Source organism: Bactrocera dorsalis, chromosome 3 (genome assembly GCF_023373825.1).
Source record: "Bactrocera dorsalis isolate Fly_Bdor chromosome 3, ASM2337382v1, whole genome shotgun sequence".
Classification (NCBI taxonomy): domain Eukaryota; kingdom Metazoa; phylum Arthropoda; class Insecta; order Diptera; family Tephritidae; genus Bactrocera; species Bactrocera dorsalis.
The window spans coordinates 55,386,493-55,410,570 of NC_064305.1; the positions used below are offsets into that span (position 1 = coordinate 55,386,493).

General features: G+C 38.3%; 2 protein-coding genes across 3 annotated transcripts in view; one reads left to right on the top strand and one right to left on the bottom strand.

Moving 5' to 3' along the window:
* Nucleotides 1-24,078, top strand: part of LOC105227699 (BTB/POZ domain-containing protein Tiwaz) — an 89,418-nt gene that overhangs the window by 15,379 nt on the left and 49,961 nt on the right. Inside the window, exon 2 of one of the 2 annotated variants that reach the window (XM_011207190.4) lies at nt 21,605-22,894. Coding sequence is in view for 1 of the 2 variants with exons in the window: in XM_011207189.4 (XP_011205491.1) it covers nt 22,625-22,635 (11 nt within the window). In the remaining variant the exon portion in view is untranslated. The remainder of the gene's footprint in view (nt 1-21,604; nt 22,895-24,078) is intronic. The other variant, XM_011207189.4, reaches the window with a different exon arrangement.
* On the bottom strand, nt 316-8,369 carry LOC105227706 (odorant receptor 94a-like). The gene is made up of 4 exons (XM_049452055.1): nt 7,144-8,369; nt 6,986-7,085; nt 6,772-6,921; nt 316-665 (listed from the first exon to the last, which is right to left on the bottom strand). Exons 1-4 carry the CDS (start codon nt 7,947-7,949, stop codon nt 363-365), a joined length of 1,359 nt encoding a protein of 452 aa, XP_049308012.1. The 5' UTR covers nt 7,950-8,369; the 3' UTR covers nt 316-362.

Genomic DNA, 24,078 nt, shown 5'->3' on the forward strand with positions numbered 1-24,078 from the left:
ATACAGAATTAAACAGCAAAAAATAGCAAGAGAAATATCTTATTTATTTCGACTTTTTCTCTTGCTACTCACGCATATACTTATGTATGTATTATTTACATGCTATTTGGCTCTATTGTGTGGTAAATATATGTACATATGTATAAATAGGTACAACAAATCGTGTATACTCGCGCAAGCGAATACTGTTTTCGATTTTCATAACTTTATGAAAACACGCTTTCATTGCTCTGGGTGCATTCTCTAAAAATTATTTGCGCCAACGTCAACAACAAAAATTTTAAAATATGCCCGACGGTTGCGCGGTGGCGTTCGCTATTACTTTTGCGCTGCAATTAAAAAAGGAATATTTTTAATTCTGATTACATCAAAAGAGGCCCTACAGCCGAACGAGCGCCTAAAAAATTCCAATAACAATGTTTAGCAAGTTCCGTTTTTCCGCATATGCACATACAGGCGACAGTTGGTCTGGGTGTATGTGTGTATGCCAACGTCATCATGTCAATATTGTAAGGACTAAAGGCGAATTGCATACCAAAGTTCATATGATTATGTGTGCGCACAATCTGACCCACTGCATGCCGGACCTCGACCGCCGAACGGCGCTGTGACGGTGTAGTCGAACGGATCGACGCCGCGGGTGAAAAGTCGACCAAAAAGCCTGTAATTCGTAAAATCAAAATGTCAAAATTTGCGAGCAATGTCAGAGCGTAATAACAATTGCGAAGTTATAGTAAGTGCACATACATACACGCACACACGCGCGTGCACGTGAATACTTTTAGCTGTGTAGTCGCGTGTAAAAGAGGGCGGCAAATGTATTAGTGAGCTGGCAGAATCGACACTGCAGGCGTTAAATGTACTATATATGCATATGTAAACGTATATATATATATACATATATACATGTATATACAGACGTATATACGTATGTATGTGATATATATATGAATTATGTGCAGACGTTGGTTTGTGCGCAATTAAAATATCCCAGCCGCGGGGCGGACGCATCAACGGCGATAGCACCGACAGCTATAATAATACAATAACAAGAACAATGGCCAACAGTCAGAAGTAACAATGACAAAATATAAGCATTTGTGCTCATTTGCATATATGTGCACGTGCGTGCATGTGTGTGTTAAAGCTAAAGCTGGCTGTGCGCGCACATGTGTGTGAGCGCGTGTTAGTGCAAGTTAAATGGCAGAAGAGTTGATTGGAGCGTTGAAATGTGGCTGATAAAGCCAAAACAACCGCAATAATTAAGAACATATCAGCGCGCCATAACTGCCATACATACTTACATATGAAGAGAACAATAGTGGCTGAGATGTCAAGACAAATGACATTACATAACATATAGGCACATGAATGCATACTACCAACGAGTGTCAGGCTGAAACTAATGGACTTACCCTAGCATAGAGCAAAACTGAAACCGTACTTATTACTGGCAAGAAGACCCATCAGGCTGCAAGATTCAACATAAATGGTGTTAATATAAATACACAACCAGTCCTTTAATATTTGGGATATGGTTTTTGATAATTTCGTTTATCTTGGAACCACCGTCGAAATCGAACGCAGAATAACTCTTGCCAACAGGTGCTAGTTTGAACTGAGTAGGCAATTGAAAAATAAAGTCCACTCCCGACGAACAAAGATAAACTTTACAAGTCACTTATTATTCTCGTCCTGCTATATGGTGCAGAGGCATGGACAATAACAACATCTAATGATGTTACGAGTTTTCGAGGGAAAGGTCGCCGTATTCGATAGAACGATTAGCTGTACGAGATATACGTCGACATTGACATAGTTCAACGAAATAAGAGACAATGGGTATGCCGCCTAGGTCATGTCGTCTGAATGGACAAAACACTCCAGCTCTGAGAGTATTTGACACAATACCCGTCGGGGAAGCAGATGAAGAGGAAGATCTCCACTCCGTTGGAAAGAACAGATGAAGAAGAACTTGTCTACACTTGGATTCTTTAATTGGAGGAAGGAGTTCACGCAAGTGAGGAAAGTTTTCTGATCGGCATTCACTTGGGAGTGTCCAGAAAGGATTCTTTTACATATGGCTCAAGCAACTCACGACTTCGAGTTGACCAAGTATCCTCAGGATAGCCTAAGAACATCTGTTTGAAGGCGAACAAAAATTAGAAGGCGAAACATCCCCTCTACAGGGTTGTGCGCTGGATTTAGGACCCGCCACGAAAAAAAATTATATCAATGAAAAGGAATAACATGCCTCGGATGAGTGACCCCCCTTTTGATGATGACCATGGCAAACGAAATAAGGACCTCGAATTGAGGGCATACACTAGGAATGTCCGGACCCTTAATTGGGAAGGTGGCGCTGCTCAGGTGGTTGATGTCCTCGTTAAAATAAAGGCTGACATCAACACCGTCCAAGAAATGCGATGGACGGGACAAGGAGAGACACGAGTAGGTCCTTGTGCCATTTACAACAGTGGTCATATAAAGGAGCGCGAATTCGGTATGGAAGTCGTGGTGGGAGAGACGTCGCCGAGTAATGTCATTCACCCCGGAGGATGGACGTCTTGCCACAATCTGCAACAAAGCGAAGTTCTTCAAAATATCGCTGATTTGCGACCACACCCCACGGAACAAAAGAACGATGTGACGCTTGGCGACTTTAGCGCCAGAGTGGGTAAAAAAGGTATCTTTGGCACTATGGTCGGCAAATTCAGCCTTCAATACGGTTGAGATAAATACACGGCATATGTGCACTCAGTGCTCGGTGTTTCGTAGAGTTGCGGAAAGTGCTGTCTTTGTAATCGATGGTTTAAATTCTTTATATCTTTTACCGTAAAAAATAAAGAAGTTTTTAATGGACGTACTACCCAAAACCCCAAAAGAAATTGCTCGAGCTGAGTCGGTGAATGGCTGGTTAAGATTAAGTAGACATCTACCTCGACAAGTGGTTTTTGAAATATACTTTATAATAGCCATGTTCTGTGAGAATTCGGGTTAAGGTAATCTACCGCGCTATGTGGTCTTCTTTGTCATGATTTAAATTTTTCTTTCAGTCGAAATGATCGTTGGACAAATGCGACAGATTATTCTACTAAGAATGTAAGGTATACAGAAATTAGTAGACAGAAATTAGTGTATCCTCGGTATATGTGCGCTTACCTACCCCAGTTCCCGAGTCACGTGCATGGCTGGTCACTGCAGCATCTAAGCCTACTAATTTAATAAATAGAGATTATTTTTTAAACGACTTCAACGACCAATGAAAGGGCTTTTATGCGGACAACGGTACTGTCACCTTGGTTGGATACTACAAAAAATTTTGAGACTGTTTTCTATCACTGCTATAGCAATGGCCTCATGACTATTTCCATTTACTGTGCCGAATGTGGTAATTCAATCTGTTAAAACTATCATTTCTCTTATGATTTTTCTTAATCAGCTAAGTAAATTTGTGATCGAACGAAAAAATACAAAGCTTTGATATTCCGAACTACAACAGATGCAGATTTAAATAATAAATAATATTTACAAAAGGATGAATTTGTGCACGAACCTACAGGTGTAGATGTGTATATACATATGTATGTCTGCGTGTTGTGATTCGATATGAGAAAGTATGACTGTATTTTTAGTCTCTTACTAAAATCACTTTTGGCATTTGTGTTAAAAAATGAAATATTTGTCGTTTGCTGTTCGATTAGAAAGAATTGGATAATAGAAGCTTTTTATTCGGATAAATTTATTGTTAGTATACTATAGGTGTGCTGCGAATTCTTATGTATGAATGTGTTTAAAGAGACCCCTGAATATAGGCAAAAGTGGTTTAATTTAGTAGTAATAGGTTTACCAAACCTCAACCCTATTGATACTAACGGGTGATTTTTTTGAGGTTAGGATTTTCATGCATTAGTATTTGACAGATCACGTGGGATTTCAGACATGGTGTCAAAGAGAATGAATAGACTTACTAACGAGCAACGCTTGCAAATCATTGAATTTTATTACCAAAATCAGTGTTCGGTTCGAAATGTGTTTCGCGCTTTAATTTTGTTCAGCGATGAGGCTCATTTCTGGTTGAATGGCTACGTAAATAAGCAAAATTGCCGCATTTGGGGTGAAGAGCAACCAGAAGCCGTTCAAGAACTGCCCATGCATCCCGAAAAATGCACTGTTTAGTGTGGTTTGTACGCTGGTGGAATCATTGGACCGTATTTTTTCAAAGATGCTGTTGGACGCAACGTTACGGTGAATGGCGATCGCTATCGTTCGATGCTAACAAACTTTTTGTTGCCAAAAATGGAAGAACTGAACTTGGTTGACATGTGGTTTCAACAAGATGGCGCTACATGCCACACAGCTCGCGATTCTATGGCCATTTTGAGGGAAAACTTCGGACAACAATTCATCTCAAGAAATGGACCCGTAAGTTGGCCACCAAGATCTTGCGATTTAACGCCTTTAGACTATTTTTTGTGGGGCTACGTCAAGTCTAAAGTCTACAGAAATAAGCCAGCAACTATTCCAGCTTTGGAAGACAACATTTCCGAAGAAATTCGGGCTATTCCGGCCGAAATGCTCGAAAAAGTTGCCCAAAATTGGACTTTCCGAATGGACCACCTAAGACGCAGCCGCGGTCAACATTTAAATGAAATTATCTTCAAAAAGTAAATGTCATGAACCAATCTAACGTTTCAAATAAAGAACCGATGAGATTTTGCAAATTTTATGCGTTTTTTTTTTAAAAAAGTTATCAAGCTCTTAAAAAATCACCCTATACAAGTGGTGAGAGACGTCAGAGTTCGTATGGCTCTATAAACACATACTACTGTATTTGAAAAATCATAAGATTAGTTTAGATCTCAATCTTCATCTCAGGCGTTATTAATTGAGGGAGTGAAACCGAAGGCCATTCAGGCGAATTCACATTCTGCAAAGAATAAACATGTAGACTGTTGAGAGTCGATTCCTCCCCGCTCTTAGCAACTCCGGCTAACGTAAGAAACTACTTTATCGGATTTTGACGCATTTGGGACGATGAGAAGCCTGAAGAGATTAAAGAGCTGCTGTTTCATCCAGAGGTGCTAGAAACAACGATTCGGCGTAGTTTGTGGGTCGGTGGGAACATCGGTCTATATTTCTTCAAAAAATTATGCCTGTAATGCTGAATGGGGACCGTTATTGCGCTTTGATAATCGATTGATGCCTGAAATTGAAACTTGTGATCTCGGCTACAATTGGTTTCAACAAGCCGGTGCCACTTCCCACACAACGCATTAATGAATGGGTTTATTGAGAGCACTATTCGGTGAGCCGGTAATCTCACGTTTTGTGCCGGTCGATTAGCCACAAAGTTAGTGTGATATCACACTGTTAGAGTTTTTCGAGATGACAATAAACTTTTCCCATTAAATTTGAAGTTTCTGAGTCTTTTTTTTGTAAAGAAGGAAATCTAGAACTAGATCCCCTTATCTTTATCATTTTTAAGCGATATAAACAACCGTTCATTATGCTCTGTAGCACCATGTTGCATAGCGCCTTTGAGGTTTGATATCACACAAATAGTTGCAATCGGACAGTCAGTTTTCAAGTCCGCAGATACACCAAATATGGGTACTACAGCTCAGTCTAAAATATGGGTACATTTCTGATACATATGTAATATTAAATTAGTAGCGAATATTCTTCTTATAACATACTTAAATCAAAAATGGATCAATGGGTCATGCAAATCGAAGTGGTCAGCGAATAACCCCGACAACTGTATATATACTACGTACTATATGTTCAAGGAATTCCATTATTCTAGCAGATAAAGTCTGCTGTGAATATTTCAGTCAGTATGTGAGTTGTATTTATAAATCCTGGAAATATATCCAGTATACAAGAGCGATGCCAAAAGTTGACATAAACAATCTAGATTTTCTCCTAGCCCCAATATACTCAATTTAGTAGGTTTCGATTTGCTAGCCCGCTTTAAATCGCTTATGTTGATCGATATCTGTGATACTTAACTATATTAATACTTTAATGAAATTAATTGGATATGATTTCTTGAAAATAACGTTGTACAGCAATAGAAGGGATGAAATCGGTCCAGATTTTGGTCTAAGTCTTATATACCTAATACAATGATTTCCGATCCTCTTGTCAATGTTTCATCATAGATACATATATCCAATCTATTAAATTTAGTTTCTTTGATTGATATTATGTATTTAAGCTAATTGGTTTTAATTAAATATAAATATCTCGGATACGATGCAAAATGTGGTAATGAAGCTTAGGGAGTCCATGAGTCTTTTAGGATAAAGTTTTTAATAGAAAGTTTTCCAACATCTGAACGTATTTCCCCCGGCTTTGATCCTTAGATACTATAAAAATGTTCGGTTACACTCGAACTTAGCTTTTCCTTACATGATAAATACAAAAAATTTAACGCCGTCAACAATTACTTATTAAATTATCAATAACATGTTAATTGGCTTTAATTGTTGTACTTTTAAAACTCCATTTGAACTCACTAGTGTTGTTCGTCATCGTTGACATTCAGCAAAAGGGCCAATACACTGTAGGCATTATTCATGGCCTGAAAGGGTACAAGTATTAAAATTTGACGCTTTAACTAATCTTTGAAGGTATTGAAAAACTTGCCTTGGAAAAGATTGGTATGCCGATTTCGAAAAATCTGCCAGCACATAATACCACTGGCTTCTTCAAAGACTCCATATACACGTAAATTAGACGTCGATTGACCGCAGACATGGCAGTCCAATCGCAGCTGTAGAGGTGAAAGCCCAGTTTCTCAGATTCTACAGTCAGTTCATTGCCATAGTAGCAGGGTAGAAACATCTCCATAGATATGATTAGTGCGTACTGCAACATGGCTAAAAAGTGTGCGGGATTTTCGCTAAATTGTGCCTGAGAATATAAATTTTTATTGTATAAAATGCATTTCTTTCACAATATCATTTTCGGTTTTTACATTTTGCATATTGTAGATTATGAAACAAAGGATTAGGAAAGTAAGCATTATCTGTGATAACAAGGCTATTGATATGACCTGCTCACACTTTAAAGCCAATCTGAAATGAAAATAAAGGAAATCATGTGCTTTTAGAGTCAGTATATTCGTTGACTCACTCTTTCACACGCTGATGCATTTTAATGTTATTGAGCAATTCTGTGGTGATCGCGTCTTCCTTACCGGCATCCCCCAACCGCTCCAAGCGCATGCTGATTACCCGGAAACAAAGTGTTAAATGCAATAGCAAATAAGCTTGGAATAAGTCGATCGTAATGTTGCACAAACAAGTGAAGGGCATCGCAATACACTCATAACAGTAAATGCCCCAAAAATAAGTATCGCACCAATCATAAGGCAACCACAAGGCATAAGGCAGTTCTTTGGCGCCCATTAATGCCGCCGCAAGTAAAGCACAGAATGCCGAGTTCAGTCCCGTACCCATATAGATCATTGTCAGTTTGCGGAAATTTTTTTGTGATTTTTGCCACATCTGCTCTTCGGCGCTCGTGCGTAATTCGAATGTTGCACTGTTCGCCAATTCATTCACTAATTCGGCTGTCTGCTGCTCATAGTACCAGGCATTGAGTACTTTGCTAATAATGGCCATTTCAACGAGCATGTATTTTAGCACGTCTATGGCGTAGTCCAAACTTTCACTGTAAATGAATTCTAAGATCATGAGGGATGCAAAGGTGAATGTAATTGTTGTATGCATAAATAACTGGTAATATCGATAATGTCGCTTAAACCATGAACTATCTCCTCCTTGCCACAAACCCAAAAAGGTGAGTATGGGCTCCAAAGTGCGAAAGTTTGCCAATTTATTGATAGCCATTGCGGAGGCTAATAAATCCTGACGATTGTATAAGTGACTGCACTTCGTCGAACAAAGCTGAGACATTTTATAGCCATTTCTATGCATGCCTTGAGCCCTAATTGGGGGCGTATAGTAAATCAAAAATTGAATATGATTTAATGACTTAATGATATGGGAAATTTTCAAAGCTTCTTTCAATTAAAAGGCGATTATGGAGAGTGCTTCAAATTGCTTGCACTTGTATTTGTAACAAATCCGTATAATTCTTTCATAACTGTTATACAGCTAGCTATTAAAGAACTTAAAGAAAGTGCTTAAAATGTTAAAATTAATTACTTTTAGCGTTGGTCGAGCTTGTTTTTCTTATGCAAATTTGAGTGTGGCTTATAATGCATCATCCTAATTACACTAGTTTACAGTGATTTCGCGACTGCGATGTTAGAGGTAGCTTATGATAAATTTTGGGTTGATAATACCAAAAATGATAGTACAAATTTCCTTACAGGTAGGATTTTTGTGTTGCAGTCAACGCGTGTAGGGGTGAAACCACCACCAATTACTAAAGTGACAAAAATAATTGCAAAATATTGGAACTTAAAATCACAATCAGTATACCTCAAATACCTCACAGACCTCTAAGCACATCAGGCGCAAATTTTTCCTTCAGATTTAATGAGTAGTGTTACAGCGTAAAGCACTGTGTCACAAAGTATTTCACCGGTTTGAATAATTTTCGGTTTAAGGAATTTCGATGTAATCCTCTGGAAGCAGTTTAAAAGTTGTTTTGCCTTTAACAATTAAATTGATATATGTATGACAAATCCGGATTCATAATACTAGAGATAATTCAGGGTTTTCCAATAAGAGTGTTATGATTTCTTAAAAAAAATACGCTAATTGTTAAGGAAATTCAAATGTTTTTTATTTAATGTGATTTGCAATCCAAACAATTAAGTTCTGTATATAAAATCATTCAAATGGAGTCCACAACTTCTTTTGCAGGAACCAATTCGATGAACACAATTTCGAATATTTTTTCCACTAAATCAAGTCGTATGTCATGAATAGCACATTCAGAGAGCCGCCTGATTTATTGCTAAAGAAAAATGATTTCAAATAGCCCTACAAGAAGTAGTCTAATGATGTTAGATCCCAACTTCTTGCGGTCCATTCAATGTCACATTTCCTTCAAATATTCGAAGCTTCAAACTTTTATCGCAATGATTCCTTTGTTGAACGTGCTATGTGGAAAACTTCGTCTTGTTGGAAACATATTTTGTGGAGATCAACTTCTTCCAAATGCGGCTATAAAAAGTTGGTTATCATCCATCTATAACGCACTCCATTGACAGTAACGGTGTCACCGCTTCATTTCAAAGTGAGTACGGACCGTTGATGGACAAAACCCAATAGCTTCAGTTCCATTTTCAAACTCCGCTAGGTTGTGGTGTGAGACAGTCCCAATTCTTGAGAACATCTTGGAATCGACAAATTCGCTCTTCAGCAACAATTGCCTGAACGGCATCAATATTTTCGTTACTTCAAGCGGTTCTTACTCTTATTAACACTTAAACATTAGGAAAAGAGAATGTACGCTCGAAATTTTTAACAGTTCGATGATTATCGAGCAGAGGTGGACGATTATTATGACCATAAAATGGCAAAACCGCTCGAAAAGTTGCAATTAGAGAATGATTATTTTGATAATAAAATTTAATAATTTGTAAACTTTGTTCTTCCGTGTAACTTTCCAAGATAAAATTATAAACAATACTGGATACAATGGAAAAAAATAACAGATCATGACTTACTAAAAATGGTATATAACTGGATAAATTAATGAAATATTTCAACTGTTGATTTAAAAGTTGTGTGTCTATGCTCTTTCCAATTTTTAATGTCGACATCTTCACTTCTACAAGTAACTCCATGTTATGAATACAATCCAGGTACAGTTACTACGAAGTAAGTCATAAATACATTTGCTCTCTTTGAATCGTTTTTAAAGCCACATAAATATATTTAAATCAAACGCTTTCTAGAAACTATTGATTATTCAATAAAGCGACGAGGACGTAATGAACTGATTTCATTTACTTTTGGCATTAAACTAAGGAAGGCTTGACAAAATGTTTCCAAGCAAGTGAGTAATACTCTGACCTATATACAAGGTGCGTTCCGAAGTAAACAGGATTTTTTGAATCTAGCGCCCCCTGGTGGCGCCATTTTCTGTCAAGTAAGAGCGTGGTCGTTTTCATTTTTTCTGATGAACCATCGTTTGGCATCTATATATGTCGACTGGTGCGTTAGAATCTGCTATCTTTATCGATTGACCAGTGAGAATTTCATGACATTTCATTGAAATACAATAGCTTCACTATTGCGTTTTAAGTGTCAGTATGTTTGTGTTATCGGTGCGAAAATGAGCTTCGAACAAAGAGCCAACAATAAATTTTGTTTTAAAATTGGTAAAACTTTTACCGAAACGTTTCAATTGATGAAACAAGTTTATGGCGATGATTGCCTATCCCGTAGCAGAGTGCACAAGTGGTTTCAACGTTTTCAAAGTGGTCGTGAGGACATAAATGACGATCAACATGTGGGCCAATCAAAATCTGTGATCACCGGAAATTCCATCGAAACTGTGCGTGAATTCATCAAAAATCAGCCGAAATCATCATTGAAATTCATGGAAACGTTAATGCGGTATTCTACCTTGGAGTTTTGAAGCATTTGGTGCGCCGTGTGTTCGGCTCGAATATGGCGAAGATGAAAGTTGGCGTTTGTTGCACGATAATGTGCCGTCTCATCGATCGACGCTTGTGACCGATTATTTGACCAAAGGTTACATTTTAACCATTAATCACTCCGCGTATTGACCATAAAAGGAAAGCGTTATGCAAACGTAGAGGCCATTCAAAAGCCTTGCACCGGCATACTGGCGGCCATACCGGCCACCGAGCTAAAACACTCGTTCGACATGCTTTTGGACCATGCAAAAAGCTGTATTGAACCAGAAGGAGACTATTTTGAATAAAATAAATTGATTTTTCCGAAAAAAACCATTGGTTTAGTTTTTTTTTTTTTCAAAGACCTGTTTACTTTGGAACACTCCTTGTATTCGGCATAAAGACTGCTAATTTAACAAACATATTGTATGTATTGTAGTAAATAGAGACTGAGGCTATTCATGTACGGACCTTAGGCACCAACAGTATATCTAGGACTATATATTCACTTGATTGAAATTATATTGAAATATCTCAGACATTCGATAGTACATTATAAATCCAAATGAAATAAAGTTTTAAGATCCTTATATTAGGTACATCTACGAGCTAGAAGAAGTATGTATCTATTTTTTATTTTACCTGAACACAGTATTATCAGTATCATCACTTTTTGGATGACCTCTGATAGCTTACAAAACAAATGATTTTGGTCGGTAAAAATTGCGCCACTTATTTTTACTGAAAATTTGATTTTTGAAATTCTCTAAATTCAGTTTTTCAACCCAAAAAAACATACTTTTGAAATGAAAATTCCTGCTTTCAAATATGCGATATTTCAGTATTTAAAAATGAGATCGTTAGGTCCTAGAGAAACTTTGCTCAACGGGAACTTGAAAAATATTATTTTCAGATAATCGCGTTTAAAGTTTTGGCACGTATTTGGGGCACATTGGTAGGAGTGTGCTGCTGCCAGCTAAAACTTTGTTCTGATCATTATAAAATTTTAGAGGACTTATTCTCAACAGAACATACTTTGAAAATATGCATAAAAATTTCGATTTTATCGAGTCCTCCTCATCCTGATAAATTTGACATACATTAATCGATAATATATCTATGTCGATTAGTTAGGTGTTACAAACAGCCGCTAAGTGAACTAAACGATTTTGACTGGTGCAACATGTTGCCAGAGTATAACAAAAACTAATAAACTTCATTGATGCAAGGGGTGGGAAAGGCGATGGATTGACGGTATATAAGTGATATAATCCGTTTATGTGTATGTGCTGTATTTGCATAAAAGTCTATATGTACATACCTATATATATATGGTATATACGATGATAATGAATATCTCGTTGGCTTTAGAGCCGACTGCTAACTGCAGGCCACTTTGTTGGGTATGATTCGAAAATAATTGCTCCGCTGATGACGTTTGTCTGCATAATAATGTCGGCGTTCGTTTGCGCTGCAGCTCATATAGAAATACAATCGGCAATAATGATGTTGGCGCTGGATGCAGTTGATGACGAAAAAGAATAGAATTAAAGCCCAGCGGCTAACAATTTTAATATGAAGGTATACTTAGACAAGCGGGCGCTTAGTGATAAGTGAGGAGGGGCGGCCAGGTAGCCGGCACGGGGTGCGGGCCGCGGCAGAGATGATCACAATTTCACAGCTGTATAAAACGACAACACCGCAAGCTATGTATAATAACAACAAGAAAGCTGCAGCAGCATTGATAGAAATAACCAGCGCAATGACAAAATAGCAACAACACAAATAGAAGCAGAAACACACAACTGTGGCAGGCAGCAAAAGCAATAGCTATAACAAAGGCGTTGGCAACATTTTTCAGCCGCCGGCGATTCAAAGAAAAACTTGTGATAAATTAACCGCGAGCAATATTTCGAAACAAATATGCTAGCGGCGATTCAGCTGTAATTAGTGTAGCGTCTCAATCGGCTGTAGGGTTGGCGCCGGAATGGGCGGGCCTTTGTGAGGTAGCGCGTGCAGGGTGCGTGTGTGTGGCACAGTGTGAGAGTGGCGGAAGAGGCGGCTGGGACAAGGGCCTTCAATGCGACAGCAGTACCGCTTTGAGAGAAATGAGAGCGTCAATGCAACAGGGCGACCGTAGAGAGGCGGTGATGCCTTTGCTGACGCCGTCGTCGTCGTCTCGGTCGCTGCCGCCGACATTAAGCCCGCAAGAGATACGAGCCTGCTACATGCAACATGCAAATTTGCGACTATCGCAGCAGTTCGGTGGCAAGCCGTCGTTTGGTAGTCGCGCCGGGTGACTGAAGGAATGCATTCAGACGTACGACATCGAAGCCCGAAGTTATGCAAAGGCGTCGTGCTTGAAAAACTCGCAAGGAATCCGGCGAGGTGGCAGCGAAGCAGGGCGAAAGGAAGCAGCGCAAAGCCTGGGGCAGAAATGAGTGCAGACGCACACACACACACAGAAATCTTAGACTGCGTGTATGACAGCGCAGTGAAACACAGGAGGACACGAGGGGTGGCGTACAAAGAATTGATATACGTGGCATTTATTGTTGTTATTGATGGCAACGGCGGCGGCTGCGGCGGCAGTGTGGAGAAATTAACGCCGACGGTCATAATTTCATTCGCATTTAAAACCATCTCCGAGCTCATTTTATAAGTATAAATTGCGGGCACACAAGCTCTTGCATATGCGTGTGCTCTCGTTTGCTCTTCATATCGATGTGTATGAGAGAGTATACTAACATAACGGTTGTGTGTGTTTAAAGTTGAAGTTAAGCTTGACACATTTAAGCGAAGGCAATAATTGTTTCACAGTATGTGAAGGTAAAAGTATAAAGTATCAGTTCGAATGTTCGAAACCGTTTTGTTCGATTCAAGATGAAGTGTGTGTACCTTGAACAGGATATACATATTAAGTTTGCCACGAAGTTTGTAATACCCAGAAGGAAACATTGGAAACCCGATAAAATAATAGTAAATATATACGAAACGAAGATATCTTAGTATTTTATCCTATAGCTGCCATATAAAGTGATCGAACGGAATCAAGTCCTTGTATGGAAAACTATGAAGAAATATGCTCACCAAATTTCGTATGGGTTATTGTCTAAGGCAACGGTGCAATCTCCACAGAAATCGTTCAGATCGTACAACCATAGCATATAGTTGTCATACAAACTGAACGATTAAACTCAAGTTCTTGTATGAAAACATTTTTTTCTTGTGAAGAGTAGTTTCTGTTCATTTCTCAATTTCCCAAAAGTGTACCTAATAAGATTTTTATTCTCGTTTAAATTTTCGCCTAATGTGAAAAGCATTTGAATTCAAATTTAATAGGGAATGTTTATTATCATTCGAAAGAACTCTTTTTGTCTATTATTTTTCAAAGATTAACTTTTTCAAATATTGAAATTGAGCATTTTGACTGGTAACTGGCGAATGACAGGCGTAAAGGTTTTTCAAGGCCTGAATCGAAACGTGATTGTCCGCATTGACCTTAAACCTTATATATCCCCGAGTAAAGAGTCAAACGGTGTGATATCACACAATCTTGGTGGCCAATCGAACAGCCGAAAACTTGCTATTATCTGCTCGCCGAAGTGTTCTCCCAGTAAATCCATTAATTGTTGCAATGTGGCCGAGTTCACGAGCTTCAATTTCGCCATTGGAACAAAGATAATATGACAGCCTGACACGACTCACGCGTGATATGTCAAAAAACGTTTCCATATCGTACATTTACTTAGATTACCCGTTATTTATAATGCCAGTTTACTTTGAAAAATAAGGATACATGGAAGTACACATATAGAGAGATGTCTTAAATATATGTTTTATTTCAGTAAAACTCCTTAACTTGCATATCTTTCATAACTTACCAGTGTGCAATATATTTTTAAGAACCAGCAGTAATCTGCCATCGCATAATGATACCATCAATCTTGAAATCATACCTTTCTTCCAATACTTTGAGATCTTCATTGAACTGCTCTCTCTGTTTCTCTAATTATCCGAAAATTTACTCAGATGATTACGGTGATAGTTTAACTTAATACCAAAATCTGCTCCTATTCATGTTTAAAAAAAATTTGTCTACACCTTGGTGCTTTATGGTTACCTATGAATCTATCAGATTATCAGGGCAAAATTTTTCCACGCTTCATTTCCCGGAGCGTTAGTAAAATCTATATCTTTCATGTATTGCCGCAGGGGCAGATCCACGGATGGGAAACGATGTCAAAGGTCAAAACTGAAGGTTATGTGGAAAGTTTTCTTCCATTGTCGAGTGCACTCCGAAGTCCTTCCGACCGAAAAAACTGCCAATAAGGAATACTATTTGAGTTTATGAATCGTTTGCGCGAATTCATTATTCGTATAAAGAGGTCGGAATTGTGGGCCAGCAACTCTTGGTTTTTACACCACGATAACGCACTGTCACAAACTTATTGATTCCTAAATCCTGCCGCAACCACCGTATTCGCTTGACTTAGCTACGTGCGACTTCCGGCTATTCTGCAAACTCAGACGATCGCTTCGGGGAAACCGTTTTGAATCGATTGAAGCCATTAAACGTGAATTGCTGCGAGCATTGAAGGCTGTTCGGGAAAATGACTTTGAAAACTGTTTTGAGGAGTGAAAAAAGCGTTGGCAAATATACATATATGTATTGGCGCCAAGGTGGATTACTTTGAGGGGACAATAGAGATTTTGAAAAATAAATTAAGAATTTTAAAATTATGAACAATTAATTAAGTCTTATTATTTTTTGCTCATAGTAGTAGATATCTCCAAGCTAAAATCCTTCCGTATAATTTGTCGCAAATTTTCGGTAAGAAACCTGCTAAGAGTCTTAATTATGACTGGAAAAATAATTTTTTTCAGTTTCCGATAACTGATCTAAATATAAATTATGTAATAATCGTAAAAACAAGAGCACATTCAATATGTTCATGAATTAATTCGTAATCCAGGGCAACCAAATTTATGTTACTTTTAGCTGAGTGATTAATGAAAACAAACGAGTTTATTGAGAGAAAAGTATATTTTTGTCTCAAAATTGGTATCTTCTTCTTCTTCTTAATTGCCGTAGACACCGCTTACGCGATTATAGCCGAAGTTTTTATTGGGTGTTTTTTTATGTGGCGGGTCCCAAACCTAGCGCACAATCCTATGTAGGAGATGTTTCGCCTTCTCACTTTAGCTCGCCTTCAAACGGATGTTCTTAGTCTACCCAGAGGATACTTGGCCAAAGACCGGAAGTCGTGAGCTGCTTGAGCTATATGTAAAAGAATCGTTTCTGGCCACTCCCAAGTGAATGGCGATCAGAGAACTTTCCTCACTTGCGTGAACTTCTACACATGACCCCATCCTTCCAAGAAAGTACATTGTGACAAAAAAAGCGCCCGAAAATTGTAATTAAATTCCCCGGGTAAATGATATTTCAAAAAAATATATTTCGCTAAATTGGTAGGACTGTCCTTAATTACCATGCCCAATATGAGCGTGATTTGTTGACCAGTCTGTTTACAGCAGCTGCTTAAGTCTACTCATCTTAGAAGTGCATTACGACTTTTACAATAAATAAAAATATTGAACAAAGAATTTGTCTTAAATTTTGTCTTTCTAACCAAATTTCGTTTGCGGAAAAGTTGCAAATTTTAGAAAGGGTTTACGGTGATTAAAAAACAAACGCCTAAAAGTAGTTGAACGCCTTCAATGGCAGTCTAGAGATCGTTGAATACGTTCTAGACGACCTTCGATCTCTTCAACTGATAAAAATATTAATAAAGTGAAGTACGGCCAGTGTTAGAGAGTTGGCAAGAGAGCTCGATATCTCGTGCGAATCAATTCGAATGATTTTGGGTGAGAAACGCGTTCTTGCTCGACTTGTTGTTCAAACAGAAAGCGATTGTGGTGGAATTTAAAGCCAAAAACGCAATGAATACAATCGATCCACCACTGTCATCACCAGATTTGACTCCGTGTGATTTTGTCTTGTTCCTGAAACTGAAATTGCCGCTCGGCAGAACCCGTTTTCAGTCTATCGAAGAGATAAAACAAAATTCGCTAAAGAAACTGAAGACCATCCCAAAAAGTGCTTATGAAAAGCGTTTCGAGGATTGGGAAAATCGTTGGCATAAGTGTATTACATCTTGTGGGGATTACTTTGACGGCGACAAAATGATGAATAATTCAATATCTTGCGTTTTATTAACAATTACCGGGTACTTTTTTGTCATAATGTATATAAAACATATCGTGGAAGTCATCTTCTGAGCAGGTTGGCCATCCGTTTGAAATTCTCATTTAATAAAAGTTGTACTACAGTGATGATTCAATGATAAGATTTTTTTGAGGATGTTGAATAATATTGATACCAATTTCATTGCAAGCGGGACGAGAATTCCGAAAAGATGGTTTGCATAGCTTATAATTTATTGTGAATCGTTGATGTATTTTTTGAGTAAATTTGATCTATTTTGATGTAATGGAAAATATTTTAAGACTAAAAGGCTTTGGATACAAATTCGGTCAACTGAAATGTGAAAAATAGCAAAGGCATGGCTACCATACATAAGAATATGTAAGAGATTTTAACATTTCAGCGCTTTGAATATGAATGAATGAACAAAGCGGTGCAACTTTTTTCTCCGCGCAGCAGCACAGTTTTTCATTTTCCCGACTTTGTTGTTGATTACATGTGGCGCCAATTATTCTCATGCAACTAAAACTTTTTCCATTGATGCCACTCTTATGCGATCCTTGCGCGCCGTTCTACACTCGCGCGCTGTCTGTGTATTTGTTTTGTTCGTTTGTGGCATTCGTTTCATTTCATTGCGTTGCGATTTCTGACGAATTTCGCGCATATTATTTCTTTATTCGCTTTGAAATGAGTTTGTGTTCCTGAGCACTTGTGTGTGTGTGTGTATGACTATGCATATAAGTGAGTTTGAGTGCGCTCGTAAGTGTGTGTGTGTGTGTTGTTACCGACCGTTGGCCGCCGGCGCAAATGCTCCAAATTGGCTTGTAATGCCTTTTTTAGTTTTGTTGTTGCAATTTTTGATTTCAAGTTGTAGTTGTATAAATTGGGCACATACATATCTACATACATACATACATGTGTGCAAATATAAATGCCGTCATATTTATACATGCATATGCGCATTTAATAGATATGTTTGTATTTGAAATATATCAATACGCTCGCCACACACACACTCACATATGTGCAACATGCAACACACCCAATGCGCTGCTTTGTTGCCGCCAACGTTTCCCGTTATTATTTCAGCTAGCATTCTCTGCCATTGTTGAGGCAATGCCTGCCAAGCACTACACACGTACACTGGTCTTGTTGTTGTTGTTGTTGTTGTTGTTGTAAATGTATTAAGCTTTATTTATATGCTCGTGTGTTCCTGTCGCTTTTGTTGTAGTTGATTAAAACATTATTTGCCACAATGTGACAACTGAAATGTGTACATATATACATACATATATATGTATATACATATGCAAATTCACTTTTACGCACATAGACAAAAGCACTTACAATAACAAAAATCTTCATAACGATAAATAATAGCAATGCTGCAACAATAACCGCCATATTGGTTTCCGCAACAGCTGCAACTCTTCCTATGCACTTAATTGTCAAACAGCGGTGACAGTCAGCTGCATGTACATGCATGTGTGTATGTGGTGGGGTGGCAGGCGGTAGCAACAGTAGCGTTTAGTGTATAATATTTAAGTTCCGCCGTTGGCGTATTTTAGCAATTACATACGCCTTACTGTATGCTATAATAAAATGAGCACTTTTCCAGTGGCATAATTACCCAACACATCAACGTCAACACGGGCGCGCACTAATACATGCACAGGCACAGACTGGTTGCTTCTTCAGCTGGCTGTTGCATTGAATGAATGCGCCAACAATCTTTCTAAATTCTTATCTATTTCATTTCTATTTCGTTCTTCGGATTAATAAATTAAGGGGTTTGGACTAAGGTTCTCAAGAAATCGCAACTTTTTCCGATTTTATTCATTATAAACACAAAGATGCAGCGTTATTTGAAAGCCATGCTCTTTCAATTTTGTTAAGATAACTCCCACACTGGCTGATATATGCGGTATAAAGTCACCCGGAAGTTCGAAATTCTTTATATTGGGTATATGGGGCCTAAGAGAAGTAATGACCTGATTCAACCCATTATTGACATACAGGCATACTATTATCAGGAAGCTTCTCTCTATGATTTGCAATAATATATCTCACTTACTGTTCGATATTTAAGTTAAAAAGTTAGCGAAAGGCAGTCGGGTATCCATATTCGACTTATGGGCACTTGAATAGATATGTTCCGATTTTGACAATTTTTAGGTTTCGGATTACAATCCTCATATGCACTCTTTGTTTAAATTTTTAGCCGAATATATTCATTGGTGCCTGATGTACTGAAAAGTGAAAGAATGAAATGGAATTTAAAATTGTGTTGTATGGGAAGTAGGCGTGGTTGTAGACCGATTTCACTCATTTTCACAATGGGGGCTTAAAGATAATGTTATGTCCCGAATTTTGATTTCAGTTAAATATGAGCGGTTTGCGCCCATCGTATAATTTTGACCACGTCCCCTTGTATCTTGTATCATCCTGGAAAAAAGTTTAATGTGTCTGGATCATTTAGTTATTGATTTATAGAAGCTTTTAATAAAATTAACGCTAAGAGATATTTACACTTATAATAAAGTTCGCAAAGTCTCCTATTTTACTCAATGAAAAGCTCGTTTCCATTTGGAATAAATAGATACAGTCTTCCAGTGAAAGTGAATGGGAGTGTAACACGGCTACGCCATATTCTTATCTGGAAATGAACTCATTGCTTTAATACATGATCAAGTTAGGAATTATACAGCAATCTCTGGTCATCTGTATAAATTTCCGTATAATTTATGAAAGTATAGTGAGGAAAAAAGAGTGTGATTCCAACAGGATCGAAAGGCTTCCTAACAGTGCTGGAAAAAAGTTTTAAAGTTGATGAGATCGTCACATGATCCTTAAAAAACGGTCAACTGGAAAATTATACTAGAAAATCTTATAAAAGGCGTTTTATTGAAACATAACATTTCTTTTGGACATTTGTCTCTCTTTTGACATTTTATATACGAGTATAGCTAACCCTATAGGGAACCCAGATAAATTTTAGTTGGGGCTTGTCTTTTATTGAGCTTAGTGCTCTCTTGCAGTTGTGAACTATACTGGAATTTGTCATGGGTGAAGACAGTGCCAGGAAGGCCGCCTGGCTATCCGTAAATATAGCTGCTTTATGTATATTCCCGTGGTTTCCTAATAGAACTTCGCAGGCTTTTTCTATGCTTAGTAAAGGGTGATTTTTTAAGAGCTTGATAACTATTTTTAAAAAAAAAAAAAACGCATAAAATTTGCAAAATCTCATCGGTTCTTTATTTGAAACGTTAGATTGGTTCATGACATTTACTTTTTGAAGATAATTTCATTTAAATGTTGACCGCGGCTGCGTCTTAGGTGGTCCATTCGGAAAGTCCAATTTTGGGCAACTTTTTCGAGCATTTTCGGCCGGAATAGCCCGAATTTCTTCGGAAATGTTGTCTTCCAAAGCTGGAATAGTTGCTGGCTTATTTCTGTAGACTTTAGACTTGACGTAGCCCCACAAAAAATAGTCTAAAGGCGTTAAATCGCATGATCTTGGTGGCCAACTTACGGGTCCATTTCTTGAGATGAATTGTTGTCCGAAGTTTTCCCTCAAAATGGCCATAGAATCGCGAGCTGTGTGGCATGTAGCGCCATCTTGTTGAAACCACATGTCAACCAAGTTCAGTTCTTCCATTTTTGGCAACAAAAAGTTTGTTAGCATCGAACGATAGCGATCGCCATTCACCGTAACGTTGCGTCCAACAGCATCTTTGAAAAAATACGGTCCAATGATTCCACCAGCGTACAAACCACACCAAACAGTGCATTTTTCGGGATGCATGGGCAGTTCTTGAACGGCTTCTGGTTGCTCTTCACCCCAAATGCGGCAATTTTGCTTATTTACGTAGCCATTCAACCAGAAATGAGCCTCATCGCTGAACAAAACACGCGCGCGAAACACATTTCGAACCGAACACTGATTTTGGTAATAAAATTCAATGATTTGCAAGCGTTGCTCGTTAGTAAGTCTATTCATGATGAAATGTCAAAGCATACTGAGCATCTTTCTCTTTGACACCATGTCTGAAATCCCACGTGATCTGTCAAATACTAATGCATGAAAATCCTAACCTCAAAAAAAATCACCCGTTATATAGAGCACCAAAACTACTGTAGACTAGTATTACGATTCGCTACCTCAAACTAGTTTTGTAACACATGGTTTCTGCTATAAGTTGACAAGTTATAAACAAAATAAAATTCCGCACGTTGTTTTCCTTTTCATGACAACTTATGAAATTTAAGTTCCCTTGGATTTATAAAAATCGGAATATGTGGACCGCATGTGTTAAGTGTTAAAAAGCTGCTTATGATCCATAGTTTCGTCCAAAAAACTGAAACGCCATAACATGTTGCAAAATTAAGGGGCCACACCCCACACCTAAAGGCATAAAAACGATTTCACTTATCGATTTATGCTGGGAGTTACATCTTATCAAACATGTTTCGAATATATAAAATATTTATATTGACATTGTAAGACAAATTGGCGCCTACTCTGTCCTTATTCAGAGCCACCTTTTTCAATAGGACCTCGACAGGTGACGATTAAATTTTCGACCAAAACATTAGCATTCAATTGCTTATATCAAAAACGGTTGGAGTCAAGTTTCAAGCGGATATTTGCGATAGTCTTTGAGTAGTATCGATTATTAACTAGTATTAGTACTTATTGCTAATCAACGTGACGAAGAAGGATCACATGTGTTAGCGACGACATTCCTAGTAAATTGCCGTCGTTCAAGACGCTAAGTGGCACAGCAGTTTGCTAATCTTGTTTTCATTTTAATTACTTACAGATATGCAGCTAAAAGGCTGAACAACTACAACGATTTGGATACATTGATACAAGACCAACAACTTCCCATACATCAATCAATAAAAAGTCTAACAACAGCACTCCACCAGCTATTAGCGCAGCGGCAACAACACGAGCAAAAACAGAAAAACGCTTGTACATAAGTGCAGATAATAGCGGAGCCAACACACACACAGTGGCACACATTCGAAGCCGGAAATAGATAAGTCAACCAGAAAAACGTGAACGAACGAGGCGCCGCAGAGCGCAGCGGTGTGCCACCAAGGGGGCGAAGAACTAGCGACCAAAAAGAGAAAAAGTCGCCGCCACAAACCAAAACATTCGCAATCGAACAACAACACTGCGCACCGCAACCGCTGTAAACAACTGAAGGAAACATTTGAAAAGCGCGCCACAGCGACAACAATAACAACAATACGGCGAGAAGAAAGCCAACAAAGCAAGCGGAGGATTCTGCGCCACATCAAGGTCGTCTAGGAATAAGGTGGGTACATTTGTGTGTGCGCCTAAGCGAGAGCGCTAGACACTGAGAGAGTGCGAGCGGAAAGGAAATAACTGCAAACAGTTGCGACAACAACAGCAATAACAATAAACAGAACAGCAACAGCAACAGCAAAGCATAAACAAGTTTTACGCCAGTTGGCCAGTGTAAGGGAGGGCGCAGCAAGTGGCAAGTCGAAGAGCGCGTGTGCAGCAAACGAACAAGTTGTCGCAGACAAGTTCGCCAACGACTGTTGCAACGAACATCGCAGCGGCGCTATCAAACCAGCTGCAGCGGCACAGCAAGTACAACGGCCCACGACGAAAGCCAAGTTGGCGCTCCAAGTAGTAAACGGTTGTGCAGAGCATTTGAACCACCACCACCAACACGCGCAGCAGCAACAACAGCGACGGCAATAGCGCCGACAATCAACAGTCAGCCCATATCAGCAAGCAGCGTGGTCTCGGCGGCCAGTCGCGTGCACTTGTGACTTCAGTTCGAAGCGGACATTCGGCGCGAATGCAAGTCAGGTAAAATTCAGTGCTCAGCGATAAAGTGTGAAAGTAAACACAAGTTGTTGACAAAGTCATAAATCGAGTTATCAACAAACAATCTATTGCCACAAAGTCGAAGCCAGTGATTCTAAACTACTTAGGCGGGTTCTGGAGTAAAATATTTTGCTTGGTGAAAATATAATAAGTGAAACTGTGAACTTTTGTGAAATTTTGAATTTTAAAAAGTTGCTGTTGAATACGTGAAAGTGCATTTCCTCAATCTGAAGAATATTTTGTGAGTAATATTATGAAAAAGAAAAAACTTTAACTTCGGTTTCACCGAAGCTTTAAACACTTCGCAAATGCAAGATATTAATTACAAGCACTCGATTGCAATCGTTCAGTTTGTACGGCAAGTACATGCTATATTGAATCGATCAGAACAATTTCTTTTGATACTCCATTATTGCCATAGATAATAACCCATTCCTAAATTCGTGAAAATATCTCATGAAATGAAAAAATTTTCCATGCAAGCGCTTGAATCCAATCATTCAGTTTGTAAGGCATCTACATATATACTATAGTGGTCCGAACGTGCGCGAAATTTTCCATTGATATCTCAAAAACTGAATGACTAGTTCGCGTATATTTAGGCAGACGGACATAGCTAAATCGACTCAGCTCGTCACGCTGATCGTTTCATTACATATTTTATAGAATCTCTGACGTTCCCTTTTGGGCGTTTAAAACATCGTAGCAAATCAATATCATCACATATCTTGTGACCCTGTATACACTGTTTCTGTGAGGTTCAAAACTGTGAGTCCAACATTTCAAAGTGCTTATATAATGTACATCGTTACGATCGATTAACGATTAATACTTAAATTCTCTCACATGCTAAATATCCGCAACTTCAGAGACATATAAATAATGACCAAGGGTTGATAAATGTATTTTGAAGGTGGGCGCTACACAAAGCCATATCTCGACATCCAAATTAAATTTGCGAAAATAACTCATAAAGTAGGCATACAAATATTTGAATACACTTATATAAATACCATGTCATATATATTGATATTCTTGCAAATTTTGCTTTAGCGCCTCAACTAACAGTTGTTTGTTGCCACTTCAAAATAATTGAATTTATTTACATACATACTTACGTGAAGCTGGTCAGAATGGCGAGACTATATCGCGCTTTCGGCTTGTTTGGTCATTTTGGGGGAACCGGAAGTAAGTGCAAAGGTATCAAAACTGGTAAAAAGGCAGATAACTCTTTATCATAAGTTCAACTAATATCTGGTTCCGTCCGTTTTTCTTTAAAATTTCAAGCTTTGGAACTTACTTTCACATTCATACATAGTTTAGCATGTAACATTTCTAAGATAAGTTTCAACATGGGCTAAAATAGGCCACAGAGCAAGCTTATGGGTCATAACATAACAAGAAGTTTTTTAATTATCACTATAG